A 24,235-nucleotide genomic window follows, 5' to 3' on the forward strand; every position below is an offset into this window, starting at 1 on the left:
TTCGGAGTGTTTGTCACTTCAAATTGTAGCTCGATTAAATGGTGTATATCATAGTGCAGGCCTTTGGACTGAAACAGGCCCCAGTCTCATCCTTTCACCAAAAATGTATATACAAATAAGAACATAAGAACTATACAAACGAGAGGAGGCCATTCGGCCCATCGAGCTCGCTTGGGGAGAACTTAACTAATAGCTCAGAGTTGTTAAAATCTTATCTAGCTCTGATTTAAAGGAACCCAAGGATTCAGCTTGCACTACGTTTTCAGGAAGACTATTCCATACTCTGACTACATGCTGTGTAAAGAAGTGCTTCCTTAAATCCAGTTTGAAATGTTCTCCCGCTAATTTGCACCTACAGTATGGCCACGAGTTCTTGTATTTGAACTAATGCTGAAGTAACTTTTCGGTTGAACAGCATCCAAACCTGTTAGAATCTTATAGACCTGGATCATGTCCCCCCTCAGTCTCCTTTGCTTGAGGCTGAACAGATTTAGCTCAAATAACCTTTCCTCGTATGACATTCCTCTAAGACCAGGAATCATTCTTGTGGCCCTACGCTGCACCTTTTCTAAGGCCGCAATGTCCTTTTTAAGATATGGTGACCAAACCTGCACACAATATTCTAGGTGAGGTCTCACCAAGGAATTGTATAATCTTAGCATTACCTCTCTTGACTTAAACTCCACACACCTGGAGATATACCCCAATATCCTATTGGCCTTTTTTATTGCTTCATCCTTTCACCAAGAAAAAGACGTTCCATGTGAGCTATGGTTAAATAGAAGAGGTGATACCACTGATTTTATACCATGTAATACCATGGTTTTTTATCCTGACACCAATATTTAGCATCGGGCCTCTTTTACTGAGGGGTATTGCCTATCGATCAGGGTGGCTTCTGGTTTGCAGTGCCAATATAGTCCTCTTTATGTGGATGCGCACAGATGAACTCACAATTGATTTACGCTGTTGATAACCACTGGCTACATATCATTTAACGCTGATTGTAGCAATCTGTTAACCTGGCTCCATGACGTTAACACTGTATATGAAAAACTTTCTTCATAGTACACCGTACAGGTCTGAATTTGAATAGTATTGCGATGATGAACTTCCTAAACGCCAACCCAATTAACCAAAACTCTAGAAAGCTGGAAACTAAAGATCCGCGGGAAATTAGTGGCATACACCTCCATATCAAATTCAGTGGCGGCAATACCAAGAGAAACTTGTGTGATGTTATCGCCGCGGCACTTGTAAGTGGGCACGTTCGCCGAGAGGGGGCGCTCACATCACGTCAGTCTGCAGGTGGCCCGTGATTGGTTAATGGGGACCCGCAAGTGTGCAGCTCGGCGGAGTTACTGTGTATCCTGAAAGGGATGCTGGTGGGGTTATTCCGACCAGGGAGCAGAGGCGGCAAGGTTGTTCCGCATGTCACCGGGGCTGTTAGGTGGTTCATCACGGCAGGAGCGGGCGATTCGCACATTTAACCGCGGCGACCCGAGAAACACCGGCTGTACTGAAAGCATCCAGACCATTTAATGCGGCTTTAGTGCTGTGATACACAGAGACGAACTTGGAATCGTATCCTAAAATAAGTTACTTTAATATTTTGCTTGAATGTACGGTGCGCTCCTGACAGCATCTTCATCATCATTAGCGGTATATGTGACTAAACACTGCTGGGATTCGCGTCGCAGGTCGCCTGCATGTGAGTATCAACTCCAGGTTTGTTTCTATACAGCGGTGCTCCGCAGGATAATTACTGTATGTAATTTATCAGATCACCTGATGAATATTAAACGCAGTGTCTTACTTTCATCCTTCCACATTAATGCTTGGTGTTTCTGGGTTTTTTTTAATTGCAGAAAGCAAGTCGCGCCGGAATAAGGGTCTTTCAATCCGATGGAAGGTTTAGCGCTTTACCTATGGGTTTACCTATCGCTTCTGGTTCTGGTTCTGTCCAGTGAGGCCAAAGGTAAGGAAATGCACTTTCTGTTTCACCAGCCTCCCGGTAAGCTTGCAACTCAGCGCTCACTACTGCGGGTCCCCTCGGCGAGACCGAGCGGGACCGAACTGAACCGAGCATTACCAAGCCGGACCTGTCTGGCCCAGGCTGCAGGGTTTGACTGCACAATGGCCCGCTTGTCTCTCCCGTCCCAGCTGGCTGCTATTTCAGCGCACCGCTTTACTACCTTTCATTTGATTTGCAGGAAAGTTTTTTTTCTTTTCGGAATAGACTCGTATTTTCCCAGACTGCGCTGCATGTAGACCAGCGTACAAAAATATAATTCCTGTGTTTCAACCGATTTCAACTTGAACTGGTGCCCTTGATGACTTTGTGTGTTTAGGGGTAACAGTTGCATTTAGCCCATTTTACAGACCTTTTATATACATAAGGCAAAGAATCGAGAGAGAGGTGTACTCTAGTTTGAACTAATACTGCAGATTAATAGCGAGATATATCTGATATAAGATATAATATCTGATATAGGCTACTTATAAGTGTATTAAAATAGCTTGCAAAGCGGTTTTATAATAACACTAAATTAAGAAACACGCGTAGCATCCTATTTCGTGTATCTCATACCACGGAATATCGCTGAATGATCATAATAATGCCTTAAATTAGTGCGAAAAATCAAAAAGAAAATCCAAACTAAATAGGTTTTTACTGGGGTGAGAAGTGAGCCGCCAGCTGGAAGCGTTGGCTTATGCTTTTGACTTACGGGAAATGTTTTACCTCTTACTCAAAGCGCAGAGTCCTTTTAATATTTGCGGTCATGTGCTAAATACATAAAATAGTTCTTTTTTGCCTGACAGTTTTATTTTGACCAGTTGAGTGTGAACCGTGTTTTAATAACTTGTGTTATTAGGGCTTAAGTGTTAAAATCCCGGGACTGTTGCGGGAGTTTAGAACACAGGCACCGCTTTTCCCCGATACACAGAAGGTGGATCGTGGTTCTTCGACTTTACACAGATTTAAAACGGGAAGCAGCCGAAATTCGCGTCAAAGCGGGCATGGATGCCACGGCAGATTCAGGGGGCGTAGCGCTTTATAGGACCCCCAAAATCTAATGTTGGCGATTCGATCTGCAAGGAGCCCCCGATCCCTGTCCGCAGCATCTACCAAGCAGTTGTGGGGGTGGTGGGGGGGGGGGGGGGGGTGCAAGGTGACATGCATGCAGCACACCTTAAATTCAGCAGGTGGGGGTTCACAATAAAGTGTCAGGGGACACAGAACCATGGACCAGCCTGAGAGATTCTCCCTTCTTCTGCCCCTGGGCACTTCACAAGCACCCAGAGCTGTCCAGCCTGAGAGAAGGAGCTCTTTAAAGGATTGGGAAGTGTAATGAGCTACACGGGTGCTCTAGGTAGGGAACAGAGGGCCTTGTCTGCTGACAGCGCACAGCCAGCGGTTCTCAGCGGCTTTTGAATTCCACGCGGTCAGCACCGAGCACCAAGAGCGCGTCCCTTTTAACCAGGAGCCCAGCGCTGGCTGAGTGTCTCTCCTGCCAAGTTCAAAAGCGGCGGGAGCGTAAATCACAGTGGGTCTCATGACACCGACTGCTGGTGGAGAAAATGGTCAGCGGGGGGGCTGTGCCTGCCCTGTGTCACCTAAACCGTCTCCTGGTTACTGTCCCTCTGTCCTGCCAAGCCGTCCAGCTGCCTGTCCCTCTTGGCTGGTTCTGTGGGGCCATCTAAACACGAAAGGTGCTGGTGTGTGATTCAGCAGGGAAGGCCTCTGTGCCTGTGATCAGAAGGTTGCTGGTTTAAATCCCATCCTTAGACAGAACAGTCACATTTCTGGTGGGCCCTCAAGCAAGGCCCTTAACACCCAAAAATTCTCCAGGGGTTGCCGTATTAAGGGCTGACGTTAAAGGAGAGCATGATGGGATATTTGAAAACTAAAGAATTCCTGTACAATGTGCCTGTATTTGCCTGTAGCAAATAGAAAATAGAAGCATAATTTTCTTTTAAATTCTGAGTCCCTGTGAGAGAGTAATCAAGTGAACACAGCTCATATATCATATGGATTCAGTGGCCTTTGTTTCTCTTAGGTCAGTGTGTTTATATGTTTCTTGTGAAGAAGGGGCCTGACAGGAAGTTGTTCTATCTGTATCATGTGATGCGGTTTAACTATAATTAGTTGTTATACAGAGACTGTGGGCTTTACCGTGAAGTTAGACCATGGTAATTCATTCACGGAGTAAATGTCATCAGGACCTTGGAACCGCTGCTGTCGCAGCCCGTCATTGATGTGTGTCAGGTCTGGGGCTCAGTGCCTCTGGTTCTGCAAAATAGACCCAGACGGGCCTAGAAATGAACCCTATTATGTGGGCCCTGTTATGTGGGTGGGACTGTGATTAGAATCATATGACATGGGGACAGGAGGGCAGGAGTGGAGGCGTGTGAGGCGGAAGGACGCAGCCACAGCTGTGTGCTGGATTGGCCACCTGGGTTTGGGGCGCCATGACTGGGCCCCACCCATATGATCATTTGGGGACCTTCTCCTGATTCTTTTAAGGATACTCATGCACCATGCTCTTTATTTGGATACAGCAGAACAGCCATGTTGCGTTTGCAGGTGTTCTTGCTGTGAATGGAGGGCCAATAGGCCCCTCAATCCCAAGGCCCCCCCACGTGATGCCCCACCCCCTGCCCCTGCCACATGGTTGGACGATTTCACATTCCCACCCTCAGCCAAACAGGAAGTGTTCTCTCATATTGTCTTGGTGCTCAGGACCACAGTCATACTACCTCGTGCAGTCCGTCTACACCGGGTTTGGGCGCAGTCATCAGAAGGAAGCATCAGCCGTTTTGAAGAGTTAAATGGTTTACGATAACAATCTGTATTCTTGCTTAGTGTAGTGCGAGCGGGGAGGGGCAGGGGGAGGCAGCGGTTTCCTTGACACTAATCTGTTGTTCTGGGTGGTCGGAGGCCCCACACATGCGATTGGGCCGACTCGGCTGGGTGGTCGGGACCTACGGCTGAATCAACAGCCCGGTAAATCATTACCCCCAGAAACAGCCCCCCCCCCCTGCACCTCATATCCGCTCAGCAGGTGTTCAGCTCCCTACTTCATTAGGCAGATAATGCAGGGGGGGCTGGAGGCCGTTATCTTTACTCATTTACTGGAGGGGGGCATCTCAGAGCAACACCCAGCGATGATGGGGGTGAATTGGTGGATACCACTGGGGTCCAGGTGGTGCCACTGAACAGGGTTTGTGGTTCCACCTTTATGGCATGTTTGGCTGTGGGGTTTTTAACTGGGTCAAAGCCGATAGTATACCAAGCTAATGGCTATAGATGTACAATATATCGGACAACGTATCGGTATTATCCAACGTTCTTTAAAAATCAATACATCAGCATCGGTCCGATGTGTCAGTCAGTGAATATTTAAATTTCATAATTTTATCAAAGTTAGAAGCACCACAGCGAAAAACACAACTACTAAAATAGCACCGATTTTGTTGACTCATTCGCCACTTAGTACCTCGCTACCGAATCTCAAGTCATACTACTTTGTTGAAATCTCACTGCACATTCCCATAAAGATCTTAAGAAGTAACATCACCAACATCAGTTTCACTACAGATTTCTGGGCGTCTGAGGTTGGCTGGTTATCGGTAACATTAGACGAAATATCGGTATTGGCCAAAATTTCCAAATCGGTGCATCACAACCTACGGCATTCCTCCTTGACATCTCTAGCTCCCCTGATTTGGTGCCACCGTTCACCTCGCATCACCTGGGTCTTTCCGGAGTAGCTGCTCCACGTTGGAGATGGAGGCCAGATCACGATCCAGCTTTGCCTGGGGAGGACAGCGATGCTCATCAGGGCAGATAGGAAGTGTTGATGCCAGGGATCTGTGGAAGTTCACAGAGAAGCTACCCAGGCGTGATATGTATCGTGTTTAGTCTCTCTGGCTCTGCTCAGATATTCCAGTTATTTAATACAGTTTTGTTCCTGTGCTGTGCTTGGCGGACGTGACTGAATGTGTGTTCTGAAATGTAACTGCTGGAAGGATGTGTTTTATGAGGAAAATGGCTGTTGGATGGGAAACACGTTTAAACATCCATCCATCTTCTGACCACTAGGAAAGGAGATGTCTGGAGCCTATCCCAGGCAGCGGAGGGCACAAGGCTGGGGTATGAGTCTGTCACAGGACACACACATGCACGCACACACACACACACACACACACATTATGGGCAGGTTAGAGATACCAATTGGTCAAAGTAGATACCTTTGAACGGAAGAAGGAACTTTGAGAATTCAGGGAAAACCGTCAGAAAAGGGGCAAGACCATGCGAATCCCACACACACAGAGCAGAGGAAGGATTTGAACCCCCAAGGTGCTGAACGTCTGAATTCTCCCCAGAAGCCGGCGTACAGAAGCCTACAGGAGCAGCCGGTTCTGAGTGGTGGGAAGGTGGTGTTCATGGGTCCAGGGTGAAGGGGGTCATCGGAGAAGGGTGTGCCTCGTGTGTGCGTGTGCGTACGTGTGCGTATGCGCGCATGCATGTGCACGCGTGTGTGGCTGCTGGGGGAGGCGTCGATGATACTGCAAAGGAATGCCAGTGAGCATCAGTCTGGTCCTGCATGAATGAAACCCAACCCTGTTCTCCCTGCTTTCATCTCGCTGAACATATTTCCCTATCCACTGTCGTTTCCTTATCCATTGCTGTTGACGGTACCAGGCTGGCCCCAGTGACGCCTTTGTAATTTGAAAGGGCCCCGTTGGAATTCCTCTGCACAAACACAGCTAGTGCAGTGGGGTGTGACCTGGGCTCCGCGGGGTCACGGATGTGTCGTACCTGTTTGCTCAGGTGGGTCCGTATCTGTTAGTCGTCTTTCTCTCCATTGTCCTGCACTCTCCCATGAACAGCACCGGGCCAAATGCCTTGGCGCACACAGCAGAGGCCCGAAGCTTCTCCGCCATACTCCGAAAAGCCTCCTCGCACAACACCAGGTGGGGATTACTGGCCCTTTAAAAAATGAAGGGATGACCCCCCCCCACCTCACACCCCCATTAGCCCGTGAAAGGCCCCATTCTCGGTTTTAAAGGGCTCCGAAGGAGCCGAACCTGAACGTTAGCTGCCGTGACTCACAGGGACCCAAGGAGTGAACCCACAGCTGTCTCGCCGCTCAGGGGCTCGCAGGCTGGCACCAGGTCCATCAGCCATTGGGATCTGACATCAGTGAGAAGTGAACACTGGGAATCCTCCAATTAACAGGACCATCGAGGCTTATGAATCGGGGATTCAAGTAACGATGATGAGCACAGAAAATGGGTGGGTGGAGACCTCAGCATGGGGCTTCCCTGGTATCGTCCCCCTTTCTTCTCTAACGTAAAGGGCAGTGCATCGAGGGCGTGACGCTGCATCCAGTGTGATCATGGACCTGCCTCCTTCACCTTTCTGGCTGCTCGATTGGTTTCCTGGTTCATTCTTGATGTGGATTGGGAGGGGCCGGTTCTGTGCACGAACATGTGACCTGCTCCAATTATAGCTGGGGGAAGTTTGGCATCCAAGGATTTCAGGTTTCCCAAGATGCACCCTCTGATGCATGATGGGACAGTGTCAGGGGTCATCCGGAGGTCATCCAGCAGGATCAGCGATAACATCGGAGCCGGAGCCTTGCCCACCCTCCCCAGCTATCTCTACCCAGGAATCAGCAGATGACGGGCAGCCTGGCAACTCTGCAGAGATACCATGTTGTGTCTACTGTTGCTATCAGGAAATGTAAACAGGAGGCCGCTAGGTAGTGAGAAGAAGCAGGGAGGGAATATAAGGGGAGGAATGGGCTGGTCTGAGCAGGACAAAGGCAGGAAGTGGGTGGGTCTGAACAGGACAGAAAGTGGGAAGTAGGCGGGTCTGAGCAGGACGGAAAGTGTAAAGTGGGCGGGTCTGAGCAGGACAAAAGGCGGGAAATGGGTCGGTCTGAGCAGGACGGAAGGTGGGAAGTGGGCGGGTCTGAGCAGGACGGAAGGTTGGAAGTGGGCGGGTCAGAGCAGGACGGAAGGTGGGAAGTGGGCGGGTCTGAGCAGGACGGAAGGTGGGAAGTGGGCGGGTCAGAGCAGGACGGAAGGTGGGAAGTGGGCGGGTCTGAGCAGGACGGAAGGTTGGAAGTGGGCGGTTCGGAGCAGGACGGAAGGTGGGAAGTGGGTGGGTCTGAGCAGGACGGAAGGTGGGAAGTGGGCGGGTCTGAGCAGGACGGAAGGTGGGAAGTGGGCGGGTCTGAGCAGGACGGAAGGTGGGAAGTGGGCGAGTCTGATCAGGACGGAAGGTGGGAAGTGGGCGAGTCTGATCAGGACAGAAGGTGAGAAGTAGTTGGTTCTGAGCAGGATGGAAGGAAGCGGGCAATTCAAGCAGGATGGAAGGCAAGAATTGGTTGTGTCCAAGTGGGATGGAAGGCAGGGAGTGGGGTGGTTCTGAGTGGCATGGAAGGAACCGAGTGCAGGACAAAGGGACAGTGACGGCTGGACTTTCCATAATGCCACAAGGTTCAGCATTCATTGTCATAACACACGTGATAGACCCGCTGACCGGTTGGGGACGTGTCCTGATCGGACAGGGTCCTCATGCAGGGGTCGCATTCGAGCGCAGAGGGTGGAGGTCCTCAGATGAAAGGAACGGAGTGGGGTTGGGGAGTGTATGTGTGTGCACTCTACAGCCCACACTCTCCTCACTCTGCTGGCTGTAAAGAGAGAGACTCCCACTGGGTGTGTAAGTTCAGAAAACAACGACAAGCTTGTGTGATCTGTGTTGGGGGGGGGTTCTCTTTGTTTTATCCCATACAGTGAAGGGTGAGGTGAGGCTGTATATTCTCTGACATGAAACTGCATGCAAGGGGAGATGGACTCCCGGGTGCGAGGGTGGGCGGAGGTGGAGGAGGAATGCGGGTCACCTCTGCAAAGAAGTCCGGAGTTGGCAGCTTTCCAGTGCAACGGCGCCTCCCGGGGGGGCAGGCATACGGCAACATAGAGTTCGATTGTCCTCTCAAGTGCCTTCACGCCCCCCCCTCCTCCACCCAGTCAACCACAGCACCTCCATCTGCCAACAGGTTTTGGGGGCCGTGGGAGTAGCCAAGGGGGGGCTTTCCCGTCCTGCCCCCCCACCCCGCCTGTCATCTGCCATGGGGTGTCCCACTCCCTGCTTGCCATGTTCACACGCTCCGTGGCAGGGCCGTGAGGCATAGAGGACCCAGCAGGTCGCATGTTTGCCCACTCGCTGGCTCATCTGGTGTCATCTAAGTTACTCCAATAATGCCACGCTTGGGTGGCTTGTGTTGATTCGCCATTTTCTGTCCCATAAGCAAATTAGGGGGAATTTTTGATATCACACTGGCATTTACCACCGTGACAGCATATCAGTTGATGAATCTCTGCATCTGTATCTAAGTCTGCTCATGAATAACCTCAATGGCTGCCACAATTTTAGACCACAAAGGTAGAAATGCAGATGTACGCCCACACGCAGATGTAACGCCCCACAATCCACTTCTGGACCTGGCAGATAACGGCAGACAATTTTTTAAGATGCATCGTATCTTTACTGCTCGTATTCCCTGATCCCATTTTATGGATGTACTTCATTACAGCCTCTGATTGGCCAGTGAGGTGCCGTTGTTGTGTAAGGTCCTGGAAGGTCCCTTGTGACACCCAACGATGGGTGTGGATCCAAACACCTCCTGACGTCGGTGACTCCTCATGGAGACCCAGAAATGTGTCCCGTTTCTACAGCATTGAGAATATTTTCAGGGAAATAAAAAAGAAATCCTTTCAGTCCAATGCTCAGGAATGTGCTGTAATTTAATTCCAGCACTAAAAACAACTCCAGTTATTTTTTTTTTCCCCTTTCTGAGTTTCTGGCACTTTCCTGGATGTCAACCAGCAATTCCAGGTGAAAACACTTCAATCTGGCTGAGAGGTGGAGGAGGAAGGGGAGGGAGAAAAAAAGTCAATTTGCAAAGTTTCATTTTTCAATTTCCATAATTTTGGCGGCTCTTGTCCAGCGAAGAAACAGGATGTCACAGTACATGGGCGAGGGGCGGGCGGGGAGGGGCTGTCCAAAACATACACACACACCAAGGTGGATTAGGAGGGACTGAAGAAGGAGCCCTGTCCTCCACTGGACAAAAAGGCAAAAAACAAATACAAAGCTTAAGGGAGCAATAAAAAAATTTGGTAAGAAAGAAAATTTGTATTACCTTGAGGTGTAAAAGCAATCCTAAAAGCATGACCTTGGGTAGTGTTGTGGAGAAAATTTCAGCCTCAAACGGACAGCAGGGAACTCCAGTAGCCAGGCGGTTTGTTGTTTTAGCCGTGGAACTCGAGTCGGGGTGAGAGAGAGGGGCAGGGCATGGAGAAAGCAGCGACCCCGAGAGGCTTATAAAGACACATGCCTGTCCCCTGCTCACCAGTTCCAGTCTAGGGTGTGTGAGGTGCTGTGTGTTTTTCCCTGTTTGTTTGCTTTTTTTGTGCAGTGAATGGGATGTTTGAGGAACATCAGGCAGAATGAACAGACAGCATCATTAGTCATTTCTGAAAGGAGGGATTCATGTGTTGAATGACTGGTCACTGTAGACTCACGTCATCTTAGTGTAAATCAACAAGATGGGGGACAAATTAAGCAGCCATCTAATTACCCGGCATGAAATTATGCATTACTGCTGAAGTAAAGACCTGTTATTAACAATCATTATGTCAGTGCTTAAGTAAAGACCTGTTATTAACTGTCACTATATCAGTGCTAAAGTAAAAACCTGTTGCTATCAATATGTCAGTGCATAAGACCTGTTACTAACTGTCACTATATCAGCGCTGAATTAAAGACCTGTTACTAACTTTCACTTTATCAGCACTGAATTAAAGACCTGTTACTGTCACTATGTCAGTGCTTAAATAAAGACCTGTTATTATAACTGTGTCAGTGCTGAAATAAGGACCTGTTACTAACTGTCACTATATCAGCGCTGAATTAAAGACCTGAAACTGTCACTACATTAGTGCTTAAGTAAAGACCTGTTACTAATTGTCACTATGTCAGTGCTTAATTAAAGACCTGTTATTATAACTATGTCAGTGCTGAAATAAGGACCTGTACTAACTGTCATTATATCAGTGCTGAATTAAACACCTGTTACTATCAATATTTCAGTGCATAAATAAAGACCTGTTACTAACTGTTACGATATCAGCACTGAATTAAAGACCTGTTACTGTCACTATGTCAGTGCATAAGTAAAGACCTGTTACTGTCACTATGTCAGTTCTTAAGTAAAGACCTGTTACTGTCACTATGTCAGTGCTGAAATAAGGACCTGTTACTAACTGTCACTAAATCAGTGATGAATTAAAGACCTGTTATTAACTATTACTATGTCAGTGCTGAATTAAAGACCTGTTATGAACTATAACTATGTCAGTGCTGAAATAAGGACCTGTTACTAACTATCATTAAATCAGTGCTGAATCAAATACCTGTTATTAATTATAACTATGTCAGTGCTGAAATAAGGACCTGTTACTAACTATCATTAAATCAGTGCTGAATCAAAGACCTGTTATTAACTATATGTCAGTGCTGAAATAAGGACCTGTTACTAACTGTCATTAAACCAGTGCTGAATTAAAGACCTGTTATTAACTATCACTATGTCAGTGCTGAATTAAAAACCTGTTATTAACTATCACTATGTCAGTGCTGAATTAAAGACCTGTTATTATCTATCACTCTGTCAGTGTTGAATTAAAGACCTGTTATTATCTATCACTCTGTCAGTGTTGAATTAAAGACCTGTTACTAACTGTCACTGCGTCAGTGCTAAGTAAATACTTGACACTAAGGGTGCTTTTCCCCTGCTAAACATGAGCCCTTTTTGTGACAGAGATGGTTTATCCCTTCTGTGACCCCCCCAGGAGGTCCCCTGTACTTTTGGTATGGTACTTTCAGTACTTTCTCTTTTCCATTGGCTTCCGGTCGAGTTCCAGTACCAAAGTTCCAGTACCTAAAGTATCAAACCAGCTGGGGTACTTTTTTGGTACTCATTACTTTGGGGTGGGACTTGCAAACGCGTTCTTTGTTAATTGATTATGTAAATAACCTGCCTCTGAAAGACAATATAACCAGCGTCTTGAAAAAAAAAGTTACATACTTAGAAAACAACAATAAAATAAATAAAAGGAGTAATGATGGGTGCGTGAACAAATGAAAAGAACAGATACAAGAAGATCAGGATGCTACAACATGAAATAAAGTATTTTGTGTAATAAACTAGGACAGTGTATTGGGAACTGCTATTTGAAAATGTCCAAATATCACGATGTGATTTTGATGTAAGAAATTTATGTTGCGTTATATATTTTTACGCAACTATTACCGTGTCGTTGCTGTGCCTGTCATTCGGTAGGGTAAAGGGCTTTTATGTTCACTGTATTCCAGGCCCACCTCGGATCAGCAGGCCGGTGGAAGAGAAGCATGTCGTCCGGTTGGGACACACCGTGCGCCTGCCCTGCCCTGTGGAAGGAGACCCCCCACCCCTGGTACTCTGGGTGAAGGATGGTCGCAATGTGAACCGGGGCTGGGGTCGCTATCGCATCCTGAGACGGAGCCTGAAGATCAGTCAGATAGAGGCCAGCGACGCGGGCATGTACGTCTGCCGCGCCACCAACGGCTTTGGCACCCTGGCGCTCAACTACACCCTGGTCATAGTCGGTGAGTGAGCTCCTCTCTCCTATGAAGGTGCCTCCTGCTGCTATCAGAAAGCCTGCAAAGCGGATAAGGGCTCAGCCTCCGGGTTAGCATTCTGCTGGATCATGTTTGACTTGACTGGCAGAGTTGGCAGCCTCAACACTATTCAGCGAATATGGTTTCATTTCCAGGACACAAAATAAGTATGTACAAGTGTGCATTGTGTAAATGAGAATTTACGGCTAGTTTGCCATATAAAAGAGGTAGAGCTTGTTACTCGGATTTCACGTTGAGTGCAGAGAACAAAGGGCCTTTTTCACCTGAGTGTCTGTCACACAATATGTGTACCGTGGAGGAGCAGCACTTGTTTACCGCACATGTAACCCAACACCATGCTTTTCTGCATTTCCCCTCCACTCCCTCCAGACATATTGGGAACCTCGATGTTGATGAATGTGTTAAGCGTGCCTGGAAATGCGGGTTAAGCAGTGAACCATCTGCTTGATGTGGCCGAGCAGCGCTGTCCTTTCCGCTGGTGATGATGCTATGTAGAAAATCTACGCCATGATTGTCAGAGTATGGAAGAAGGGTGTGGGAAACCCGAAGTCTTCCTGAGTATGGAAGAAGGGTATAAAGAACCCTAAGTCTGCTCGAGTATGGAATAATGGTGTGGGGAACCCAAGGCCTGCCCAAGTACAGAAGAGTGGTTTGAGGAAGCTCATGGCTACTCAAATATGGAAGAAGGATGTGGAGAAGCCAAAACCGGTACTAAGGAATGGTTTGGGGAACCCATAAGCCTGCTTGAGTATAGGAGGATGGTGTGGGGAACTCAAAGCCTTCTTCGGTATAGGAAAAGGGTGTGGGGAACCCAAACCTTGCTCTAGTACAGAAGAATGGTTTGGGGAACCCAGTACATACTCGAGTACAAAAGAAGGGTGTGGGGAATCCAAAGCTTGGTCTAGTCTGGAAGAATGGTTTGGGGAACAGTGTGCTTGCTTAAATATGGCAGAAAGGTTTGGGGAATCCAAAGAATGGAAGAAGGGTGTAGAGAACGCAAAGCCTGCTTGTGTATGGAAAAAGGGTTTGGAGAACCCAAAGCCTGCGATAGTGCAGAAGAAGGGTGTGGAGAATCAATAACCTTGTCCAGAGGGGTAGTCCAAAGGCTGGTTGTCCAGGCTTTCCTTCCGTCTGCTCATTGTGTTTATTTTTTAAACACATCCCCCACAGCTACGTCACAAGGAAATGATTATATTAGCAGCGCATAACCATTTAGCTAGGAAAGAATGCAGCCATTTCGAACAGACATTATTTTCAAGTTTCTATTTATTTTAAGTAGATTCATTTCTGAACATTAGCTTTTATACAAACCAAACAGCACTGCTAAGAGCTGGTCATTCAGTGAAACGAGAGGTGGTTTCTCCTGCCCTGCTTTCTCCCAGGTCTTCTTGAACCCTCAACATTAGCTTAGAATATCACGTAAAACGTTATGCAGTTAACTGTAGGGAAATCCACCGGGGGGAGACACCCGGCTGACTTCAGGGAGATTCATCAGTGTCGGCTGTTCTCAGGTCACACGCTTCTTAGGGGGCAAGCTTGGGCAGGTCTAACGTCTTAGCGGAGCTGCCAGCCCATACCGAAGCAAGGAACAAAGGATTCACATTACTGCCCGTCTGTCTGTGTTCAGGGTCCCGCTTGTCCCTGTGTCACACATGACTTCATTAGTCACTGACTAATTAATCACTTCACAACAAATTAGGGCAAAATGGTGGGTAAGATGACAAACACGTCTTCGAAGCCAGATGGTTTCCAGCAAGGTGGCGTACAAGTCGGCCGACTCGCTTGTCCGAAGGAGAGCAGCACCAGCTTAGAATTGACCACCGTGGATTTCCGTACTAGCTGGGTAACCCTACATCTGCAGCTGACTGTGTGGATTCACACAAAGGAGTTAAACGCTTCCAAGGCTGCCTCGCGATACACTTACGTGGCAAACTGATCCAAGGTGACCTGCGATAAAACCAGTACCATACTGAATCAGGTCAAGCTAGGTGCCTAATTTTAGGGTGCGACTCTCCTTTTGAGAGACCTGGAGGTCTTGGGAATCTTGCCCCTCAGTGGAGCAAGGTCTTCAGCTCCTCCAGCAGCAGCCTGAGGGAGGTGGTAACGCAGCAGCCTGGCTGGCTCGCAGGATGCAGGGGGCAGTGCCTAGAGCCTCTGGCTGGACCCCAGCAGTGTAAACCAGAAGTAGCTACTGTGATTCTCCACAGGACAACGGCCTGGAGTTCACACGGCTGGTCCAGAGGTGGACCTGTGCTGTGTTCTGTTCGTCTATGGTGGTGGGGGGGGGGCATATGTACTGTCCTGTATCCCAGCCAACACTCCCTCACCTGAGGTTAACTATAACAAAATAACTTTGGGGGAGCCAATTTTAGCCCAGGGTGAGACTAAGGTTTCAGCATAACATGTCCATTCTGGTCCGTACCACACATGCAGTGGTTGAGGTGGGGGGGGTGGTATTTGTCCCGCGTTTCAGCGATAAAATTGATGAATAGGTCACTGTGGTCATACCCCCTCAACCTCCCTCTGCTGCCCGCTTGGAAATGCAGTGACTCAGCTTCCAGCAGTGCTATCCAAACGTTTGGGGTGAACCACTCGCAGGATCACTTTTCCTTCGGCCGAGAGAAGGGGGAATATTTGGATTTTCCTGAAGTGAGATGCTTTTTCCTGGGCCCCTCCCACCTCGGGCACTTCTAGCTGTTTTGCCTTCCGTACCAATGAGGATCCTGGGCGCCTTGGGGCGGCACACACCTCACCCCAAGCCGTCTGCAGCTCCGTCGGTCTCTTTCCCTGCAGGAAGGTCACTTCATGACTAATTCTGATAACGGACAGATTGACACCGAGCTCAGTGACGGACCCAGATCCCTCACAATATCCGCCTTTCCTTTGTGTTACTGTCGGGCGAGTTCAAAGCGGAAAGCACATATGGGCACAAATTAATTCATGCTTGCGAGACTTGGTAAAAGGCAAGAGGGGATGAAAGGATGTTTTGATGAAATTGAAACCATTCCCAAATGCAGCACGGCTTCGTCATCGCGTGCCGAGCGAAGCGGCAGGCAAACCCGGGAACCCGAAAATAATCACGAGGAACCTGAGTGGCTGGGTGATGGTGCCGCGGCAGCGTGTTTGCGTGGGAGGCCGGCGGCAGCGTGGCGCGGCAGGACGGGCCGGCTGCACATCGCCCAGCTCTATTTCTGGTGTACCTTGTTCACGTAGGCGGGACTACATTTAGCGTCGCTGCTGCTATTAACGTCAGGCATTCAGGAGCCCCCCCGAACGTGAGTCCTTTTTATGACAGAGACGGGTTGTCCCTCCTGTGACCCCCCCCCGTGGGAGGTCCCCCTCCCAAAAAATGCACCAATGACTTTTAATTAAACGGGAGGAATTCAAACAGTCCACCTCCTAGCGGAGAATGAGAGGATCTAAATAAGTAAATAAGTGAGGAGGAGGAGGGAGAAGAAGAAGAAAAGGTTGGGCGACTTCCTCCTGGCTTGCCGCATGGCTGTTAGAGAAAACCACTAATGGTCCTATAAAAGATAGGAGAGCCTTCTAATTACCCCCACCTCCCATGGCCCGCTGCATCTCCCATGCTGCGTGTGTGCTACAGCTCTCTAATTTGCCCCCCTGTCTCGCCTGGCACCAGGCAACACTGGCACTTAGGAGACGTGTGCCCTGCCCAAAATAGCCCTCGGCAGGCCGGCCACTTCGGGGCCCCGCCCCTTTCCAGGCGTTGGTCGCCCTCTTCATTCCACGGCATCGGCCGGCCACTGGGAAGCTGCTACGTAGCCCTCCTGTTTTGTGCCACTTTCATATAGTGCCTTTTCCGGCAAGCTGGGGCGGATCTAAGGGGTGGCCATGGCTTCCCCTATTAAATACATGGCTACCCCTGTTGCCTCCCCACATCAAAATAATAAAAACAAAATATGGATTAATTTATTTTCTATACAGAGCCTTAGAAGAGACCTCCATAAATATATCTGGTCCCCGACGGCCACCACAATCAATATATACTACTGCCGGCGAGAGCAGAAAGAGGGGCTGCATCTAAGCCATAGATTCCGCGTTCTCATACACACTGTAGCTGGCCTGCTGTGCATCAAGGGATCTAGCCTTATGGAAGGAGGGTGCACACAAACACCAGGAAATGATCCACTTCATGCGGAGCAAAAGAAGTCGAGCGTGAAAGGCTGAACTGAAGTCGTAAGCACGGTCACGCTCACGCCTGGGCTACCGTGATTTTCACTAAGCGGCCATTTCCCTTAACGACCCGGTCGTCAGAACGGAACTCGCTCATTAAACGGGGAGTGGTTGCACAACTTCGCAGTACGCTGGGTCACAATTAGCATCACCAGATGTAACAGGAAGCCACACGCGGCCTCTGCGCTGCAGAACCAACCGCTATTCACTTTCTCCTGTTCGCAGGCGTGAACCTCTCTGCGGCACAGGGCACCTGCACCGTCTCTCACGCTCCTGCGTACGTCTCTCGGTCTGTCACGCCGTGTCGCACATCAGACTGCACATTCCCCGGAGCGTGTGACCTTGTGTTTGCCTCATGTTCCGTTTTGGTCGGGATCTTAGGGGTCTGAGCACCTCACAGTGGTGTGTGCGTGTGTGTGTGTGTGTGTGTGTGAGGGAGTGTGGAGAGCTTCTTCAGTCATCCACACAGCTCTTCTTACCCTCCTCTCTCAGGCTGTACTGGAGGTGTGGGGGATGAGTGTAGGCTGGTAGACTGCTGGTTTTTATGTGATCTCACCTCTGACCTAGTAACAGACCAGCTTGATCTGCCACCAGAGTTTCCTGTTTTTTTAGTCTGGTGGTTACGTGTTTTTAAAGTTGAGCCACGCATTTCACGGGCCCCCTAGTGGCAGCAAACACCACGATTGTGACTCCTATTGCACTGTCATGGTGCCGGTCAGCAGGCTAAGATGACATCAGCGCCATAACAAGGCCCTCACTGAAACCCGCAAGCCGTATACGGCCCCCGATTCCCTGGTGCCAGCAGGTTCACAGTGGAAAAACAGGGAGGGAGGGGCCCGCCACAGCAGGGGCGGCGAGAGCCCCCGCCTTCATGCTAGCATCCACTCTCCGAATCTCTGCCTCTCCCTGCAGGCCACGGATGGCCATGTGACAGAGACGTGCAACAGAAACGGTAGCTTCAGAGTACGTCCTGTTTGGGCTTCGGGAGAATCCAAAATGGTCACTATGGCAGCAGATATCGCCCCTTGGCCGTATGATGTCAGCCTGGGTACCGAGAACACAAAGATAGGTGTGCGCGATGGTGCACTGCCCACAGAGGGGCGTCTCTGAGGCTTGGACGAGGAGCCGGGACTTCAGAGGAAGCCTAAATTTCATAAAACGTCAAAGAAAGACACGGAAAACATATGTCAAGGACCAAAGATTCTTCTAACCCATACGTATCGTGGGATTTTGGATTTCTGTACCTGATCGCGGTCACCGTGATAAAACGAACTTTTTAATCTTTTTCACTTGGAATATTTTAACCTCCAGCTACATGAAGTGAGGTCAGATCAGAGGTAGGCGGCGTGCCTAAACAGACCAGCCTTTTTAAAGCACACACCAAAGCCCCGATTCTCCCCGACGCCGAACACAGGGGCTGTTGATTCAGGAAAAGCCTCACACAAGCCCGTCTCTGAGGGGTGCTTCCCGGGGGGGGGTTCAACACGCAGCCCCGCAGCCCGAGCACGGCGCCCTTTGCGTTACAGGCGCCTAATTGGCGTCCTGCTCAGGGTTATGTCAACACGGGCCTTGTTTTAAACAGCGTGGAAACTCGAGAGGAGCAACAATATCAGGTCTGTTTGTCCGGCCCCTAGCAAGCCCTATAAAAATAATACAACCGTTGGCTGCTTGCGGTTCCCACACAGCCGTAAAACTTTACCCCAGGAGGTAAAGACACACCGGGCTTTGTGCCGTCACACGCCGCTGGCGTGCCCCCACCATGGCCCCTCCCCCCCTGCCAGGTCCCGAAGGACCACAAATAAACTGCGCTGGCCTTTAAGACACACACCTACTTATCGCCTTCCCTGCGGAACAGCTTGTAAAAATCCCAATGTGTAATAGTAGGTTTTCAGGACAGATACATTTTCGTATGATGAGAGGCTTTTTGGAAACACAATTAACCCTCTTAGTTTTGGATAAAAGCTGCCACAACAGGGTTCGTTGACCCGAAACTAAAAGGGTTAATTGTGCTCCCAAAAGGCTTCTCATCATACCACACTATTTGGCTGCCCCATAAACTTTTAAAACTAGTTGGGGGAAAAATGATGAATAAACAAATAACTTTAGGACTTTTCTGATGGGTTTTTTTTTTCAGATTGCATGTTAGCAAGGAGAGAGAAAAGGTAAATAAGAAATAACAGACAGGGTGTGCGTGAGCCAGGCCTCTTTGCATGAAACAGTGCTGGAGTTCGTCAGTAGGAGAGCTATTCAGGATGCCGCCAGGCCCAGATAACAAGCGTAACTGTTGTTTTCCTTCTTGCTATGCAAGATATCTTAAACCCACACTCATTTGTTGTTATACCAAACATTTCGTACGTAGGGATGACTCTGAGACTGTAAATGATGACCGGGGGGGAAGGGGTTGATACAGTCAGCCGCCTGCGTGGAGCGCTTCGACGCCTCGGTTTGTGGGGGGGCCAGCTCTCATCGGGACTTGGCTGGGGCCCTGCTGGGCTTCCCGCTGGGGGCATCTGTGTGATCTGTGTCCTCCCTGCTGCTCTGGGGCCCGTGTTGCCTTTATCCGTTCTACCCCCCTCCACCCCCCACAATATCATTCAGCCTCTTGCTTTATCTTTCAGGCGACTCCGCAGACGCCCAGGCCAGCCCATTAGAGCCCAGCATGGAGCTCTCGAAGCCGGGCCCCACGGAGCAGCCCCTGGGTGAGGCACTCCAGCCTGACTGCTCAAACCACACATTCGTATGGGATCCCCTGTTGGCCACAAATAGTGACTACACTTAATATTAAATAGACACATTCCTTGTTTAGAAGATGCTGAAGCAGCATGTTCCGCTAACCAGCTAGTTAGCTACCATCTTCTGACTCGACTCACTAACTAATGATAAGGCTACATACAACACTGAATTGGTCAAATCCCACGAAAAGACAGAAAATCGACGTTAGGAAGTCTCGAACAGGAAATTTGCCTGAGCTGACCAGTTTCTTTACCACAAACGATGCTATGCCTGTTGAGGATGTAGCAAACTTTACAAACACAGATTGGGTGGGGTTTAGACAACAAACCCCTAGCTACAGGCAGACAGCCCTCCGGAAGCGTAACATGAACCTGAGGCACGTTCTTTTGGTGTGTACATGAGACACAGCTATGTTGCACGAAGGTGGCTAGCTCAGTTAGTGATGCCGCTCTCTAAGCCAGGCCTCCTCATCTCCCTCGGCAGTGAAACCGCGCTTCAGCCTGCCCACCAAGATGCGCCGGCGAGTCCTGGAGCAGCCAGTGGGCTCCTCAGTACGACTCAAGTGCCTGGCCACTGGGAATCCGGAGCCCATCATAATGTGGTGGAAGGACCAGACCCGGCTAGCAGGTCCCCGCCCGGGCCGCCGGCCACAGTGGACCCTCACGTTGAAGAACCTGCAACCACAGGACAGCGCTAAGTACACCTGCCATGTCTCTAACGCAGCCGGGAACATCAACGCCACATACAAAGTGGACGTCATTGGTGAGCTTGCCGTGATTTCCCTCTACTAGGCAGCAGTCATTGCTTTGCTGTCATTGGACAATTTACTGACTGCCCACCCCCCTCTCCAGAACGTACCAATTCCAAGCCCATGTTGACAGGCACCCACCCGGTCAACACCACGGTGGACTATGGGGGGACTGCCTCCTTCCAGTGCAAAGTGCACAGCGATGTCAAGCCTGTCATCCAGTGGCTCAAGAGGGTGGACCCGGGCATGGAGGGACGCCACAACTCCACGCTGGAGGTCGGGGGGCAGCACTTCATGGTTCTGCCCATGGGGGAGGTGTGGTCTCGGCCCGACGGGTCGTACCTCAACAAATTGGCCATCATCAAAGCGCGTGACGAGGACGCTGGGATGTACATCTGCCTGGGCGCCAACACTATGGGCTACAGCTTCCGCAGTGCCTATTTAACCGTGCGGCCGGGTAAGTGTGGGAAAGGTGGACCTCTAGTGGGCTCCAGCACATTCTGAAGTTACATACATTATAAGAGGGTGTTTTCAGCGATAAATTTGAAAGTTAATTGTTCATGGATAGCTATATTCATAAGCTTAGCTAAGAGAGCAGGTTTATGGGCAGGTGTGGATCTGCCTACTTTCTGAAGACCTCCTGTCTCCCGGCTCAGACCCCCAGGTGGAGAATACGGTGACCCCCCCACACCTGAGCTCCGGGCTACCCTGGCCACTCATCATCGGCATCCCCGCGACCGCCCTCCTCATGGTGGGCACCATCGTACTCTGGCTGTGCCACACCCGCCGTCACCATGGCAACCTGCCACCGCGTGGCCCCGCCCCCGTTCACCGGGACAAGGACCCCGTGGGCTGCACGACCCCAGACTACCCAAACCAGAGACTGTTGGGTGTGGGGTCCGCCATGCCGGGGGGAACCCCCAAGGTCTACTCCAGAGTGTACACTGACATGCACACCCACATGCACACACACACGCACTCCCACGCCCACACAGATGGCAAGGTGCACCAGCATTTCCACTACCAGTGTTAACCCCGCCCACCCCTTGGCCCCACCCTCACACCTCTGCTGTCCCTCTGACCCCTGACCTCATGATGGGCGGAGCTCAGGACAGTCTGTCTGGTCCTGCAAGCCTGATCAGGATCTGGACAGACACCTAAAGGGTCACATCCTGAGAGGTCAGTTGGGGGTGAGGTTGTTTCCCGTGTTGATGAACCCAAACAGAAAGTTTCGAGTTGTCTCAGGGCTGGGATACATTCTCACAAGTGTTTGATTCTGACGTGTTATTTTTTTCACCAGAACCGCACCGACCCAGGAGGTGAATGAAACGTTAAGTTTGTTTGCACCTCACAGAGAATCGGTGCCCTTAATGCAGAAATGTTCTATTAATTGTTCTTATTACTAAAAGAGGTTTGTGTGTCCAAAGCAGGTTCGTGCATAAGATGCCATGTAAGTGTTTTGCAATCTGGAAGCTGTGACTGCGATCGGTCCCTTCACCTGTTCCTGGTGGGGTGCTGGAGGGTGCCGCCTCATGTCAGAGAATCTAAACAGGTGAACGGGGAAGCAGGACGGAGCCTTTCATTCTAACCCCCAGAAGTTTCCAGATGTGCCCAGTTGTGTCTGATAAATGCAGTATTACCAAATTGCATATTCTGTGACTGAAGTGCCATTTTCTCACATGTTAAAAGTATATAAAGCTATTATATACATTTCTTATTAGATTTGTATTTTATTTAAAATTTTGGGACACATTGTATTTTTATATCTGCTGTTATTAGTTATCAGTCTATTCTGTTGTCTTTGTTTTTTCAGAGATAGGAAACAGATACGACCATGGGTGTAAATTATGGGGGGGTGGGGGGCTGTAACCAAAACCAACCAATACAATCCCCTGGATCCCCTTAAATGGGTGGAGAACTCTAACCCCCCCCCCCCCCCCAATACTCAGCCCAAAGCTATGGCCTTGGATATGACAGTGATGTCTGTCATTTTGTTTAAAAACGACTTTTCTGGACCAAAGTCTGATGTTACAGCCGTAAAAACTGAGCAGTGAATAAGATGTGAAATAAATGGACCGTTTTATGCCGTTAAAGGTTATTTATTGCGTTTGACAGCAGCTGTATGTCGTGTTCATGCTCAGTACTTCTTACCAGCGGTCTGTTTTAGGTTCAGAAGTCTGTCACGGGCATTAAAGCCTCTCAGCGGTTCTTGATGTAATGTTACTAATGGCTTGTAGCACAATCCCACCAAGAAACACACTGTTTGTCTCTCAGCATTGCACATGAAATATTTTTCTAATAAAAACCTTTTTATTCCTGTCGTCTCTGATTGCAAGTGATCAATCGGTCTACAGGCCTACTATTATTACGATTAATAAGAAACCATGCAAATTAAACACAAACACGTAAAAAACTGAACATATCCTTGGCGTCCAGTTGCTTGTTTGCAGTGTACAGTAATAAAATCGAAACGATTCACTAAGATGCTGGTGTGTGTCTGGGGGATTCGCCATGCTATGGATTCCCTGGGCAAGAGTCTCCTGGTGCAATGTTAGTCTAACCTAGTCAGGCGTAAGAAAGCCATGCTGTGGTCTTAGAGGATAAATATTACCAAAGGCGTGTTAGGAGCATCAAAAGCAGGCAGATTTACAGGGAGGTGGTACACTTCATTCTGTTTTTCCTGAGGAAAAGTGAGCCACCCAGTTAAAGCTTCCAGCTGACCTTAACTGTGTGGGGATAGAGGCTCTGGATGAAGGGGGCTTCAGAGAGAAAGTGTGTGTGTGTGTGTGCGTGTGATGAGAGGGTTTCCGATGGGTCCCTTCGGTGGCCAGTTCAGTCCATCCGACGACACCCCTGGTGTTGACGTGACCTGGTAACTTTGCCCGTACTGTGTATGTACAGCCTCCATTAAACAGTCATAATTCTGTCCTCCGTGTTCAGTTCAGCTTTGGACCATCGCAACTCAAAGTGGGTATGTGCTGGTCAAAAACTGTTGGGGCTTGGAAAAACAAATAAAAAAAAAGTATATGTTTAACATACATAAGAAAATTTGAGGAACCACAGCAAAAATTTCAGTTTCACTCATTTCTCAGTTTATGGTTATGCTTCTGTGGAAAATACACGTTTTTTTGGGTTTTTTTTGCAAGCTCCAGCCTGGTTCTTCCCTGCTTCTCATTGATGAGGCTCCTTCCTTGCTTTATGGATCTTCAGTCCTGCTTCTAGAAGCCTGACATGAACTGTCCTAGCAGTGCTCTCCACACCTGTACTTAATGTTTCCCCTTCTTTTTGAAGGTCACTTGATGTCATCCTCCAGTTTAAGAGGTACTGCCAGATAAGTTGACAGTCATCTCTGGCATTAGAAAGTTGCTTCTGCTCTCTACCTGGCTGGTTTAGGTCGTTCCCAGTGTCTCCTGCTTCACGCTGTTCTTGTGTACTGGTGTCTTAGAAACTTTGAGCCTGGAAGCAGTCTATCTCGCAGAGTAGCCTTCTGCCAACAGAACCAAGATTAAACCAGGATTTTAAAATGCAGATTTTTTTTCGAATATGGAGTGGTCTCTTATTTTTTTCCAGACTTGTAGGCCTATTTCAAGAGCAGGGACTGGTATCACATTGCCGTATATCTTGATTAGCTGAAAAATTTATTCCAATGGACTTCAACCATTCATTTATCCGGATACTAGATGATACTGGTCCCAAGATCTGTGAATGTAAATAAAAGCAGGATTTCTGACAACAACACAACAATAAAAAATAATATTGATAGCAGGAGTAAATTATATGGCATATATATCCATACAGAT

At 49.0% G+C, this 24,235-nt stretch overlaps 1 protein-coding gene across 2 annotated transcripts; it reads left to right on the plus strand.

Moving 5' to 3' along the window:
* Positions 1–677: 677 nt before the first annotated feature.
* On the plus strand, positions 678–22,832 carry fgfrl1b (fibroblast growth factor receptor like 1b). Of its 2 annotated transcripts, none has more exons than XM_023794847.2 (7): positions 678–1,711; positions 1,869–1,978; positions 12,455–12,727; positions 19,573–19,653; positions 20,171–20,449; positions 20,569–20,892; positions 21,092–22,832. In XM_023794847.2, exons 2-7 carry the CDS (start codon positions 1,906–1,908, stop codon positions 21,466–21,468), a joined length of 1,407 nt encoding a protein of 468 aa, XP_023650615.1. In that variant the 5' UTR covers positions 678–1,711; positions 1,869–1,905; the 3' UTR covers positions 21,469–22,832. The 2 variants fall into 2 exon arrangements, with proteins under 2 accessions (XP_023650615.1, XP_023650614.1); XM_023794846.2 differs by having other exon boundaries at positions 20,539–20,892; positions 21,092–22,830.
* The last annotated feature ends 1,403 nt before the right edge of the window (positions 22,833–24,235 follow it).

This window comes from Paramormyrops kingsleyae, chromosome 10 (assembly GCF_048594095.1).
Source record: "Paramormyrops kingsleyae isolate MSU_618 chromosome 10, PKINGS_0.4, whole genome shotgun sequence".
NCBI lineage: Eukaryota > Metazoa > Chordata > Actinopteri > Osteoglossiformes > Mormyridae > Paramormyrops > Paramormyrops kingsleyae.

What these genes read in the sequence shown, in the direction of transcription:
- fgfrl1b (XM_023794846.2), top strand. Translation starts at nt 1,906, where the DNA reads ATGGAAGGTTTAGCGCTTTACCTATGGGTTTACCTATCGCTTCTGGTT. An exon ending in ATACAAAGTGGACGTCATTG is followed by an intron (nt 20,450 to 20,538) that starts GTGAGCTTGCCG and finishes CCCCCTCTCCAG; the next exon opens with AACGTACCAATTCCAAGCCC. An exon ending in CTATTTAACCGTGCGGCCGG is followed by an intron (nt 20,893 to 21,091) that starts GTAAGTGTGGGA and finishes CTCCCGGCTCAG; the next exon opens with ACCCCCAGGTGGAGAATACG.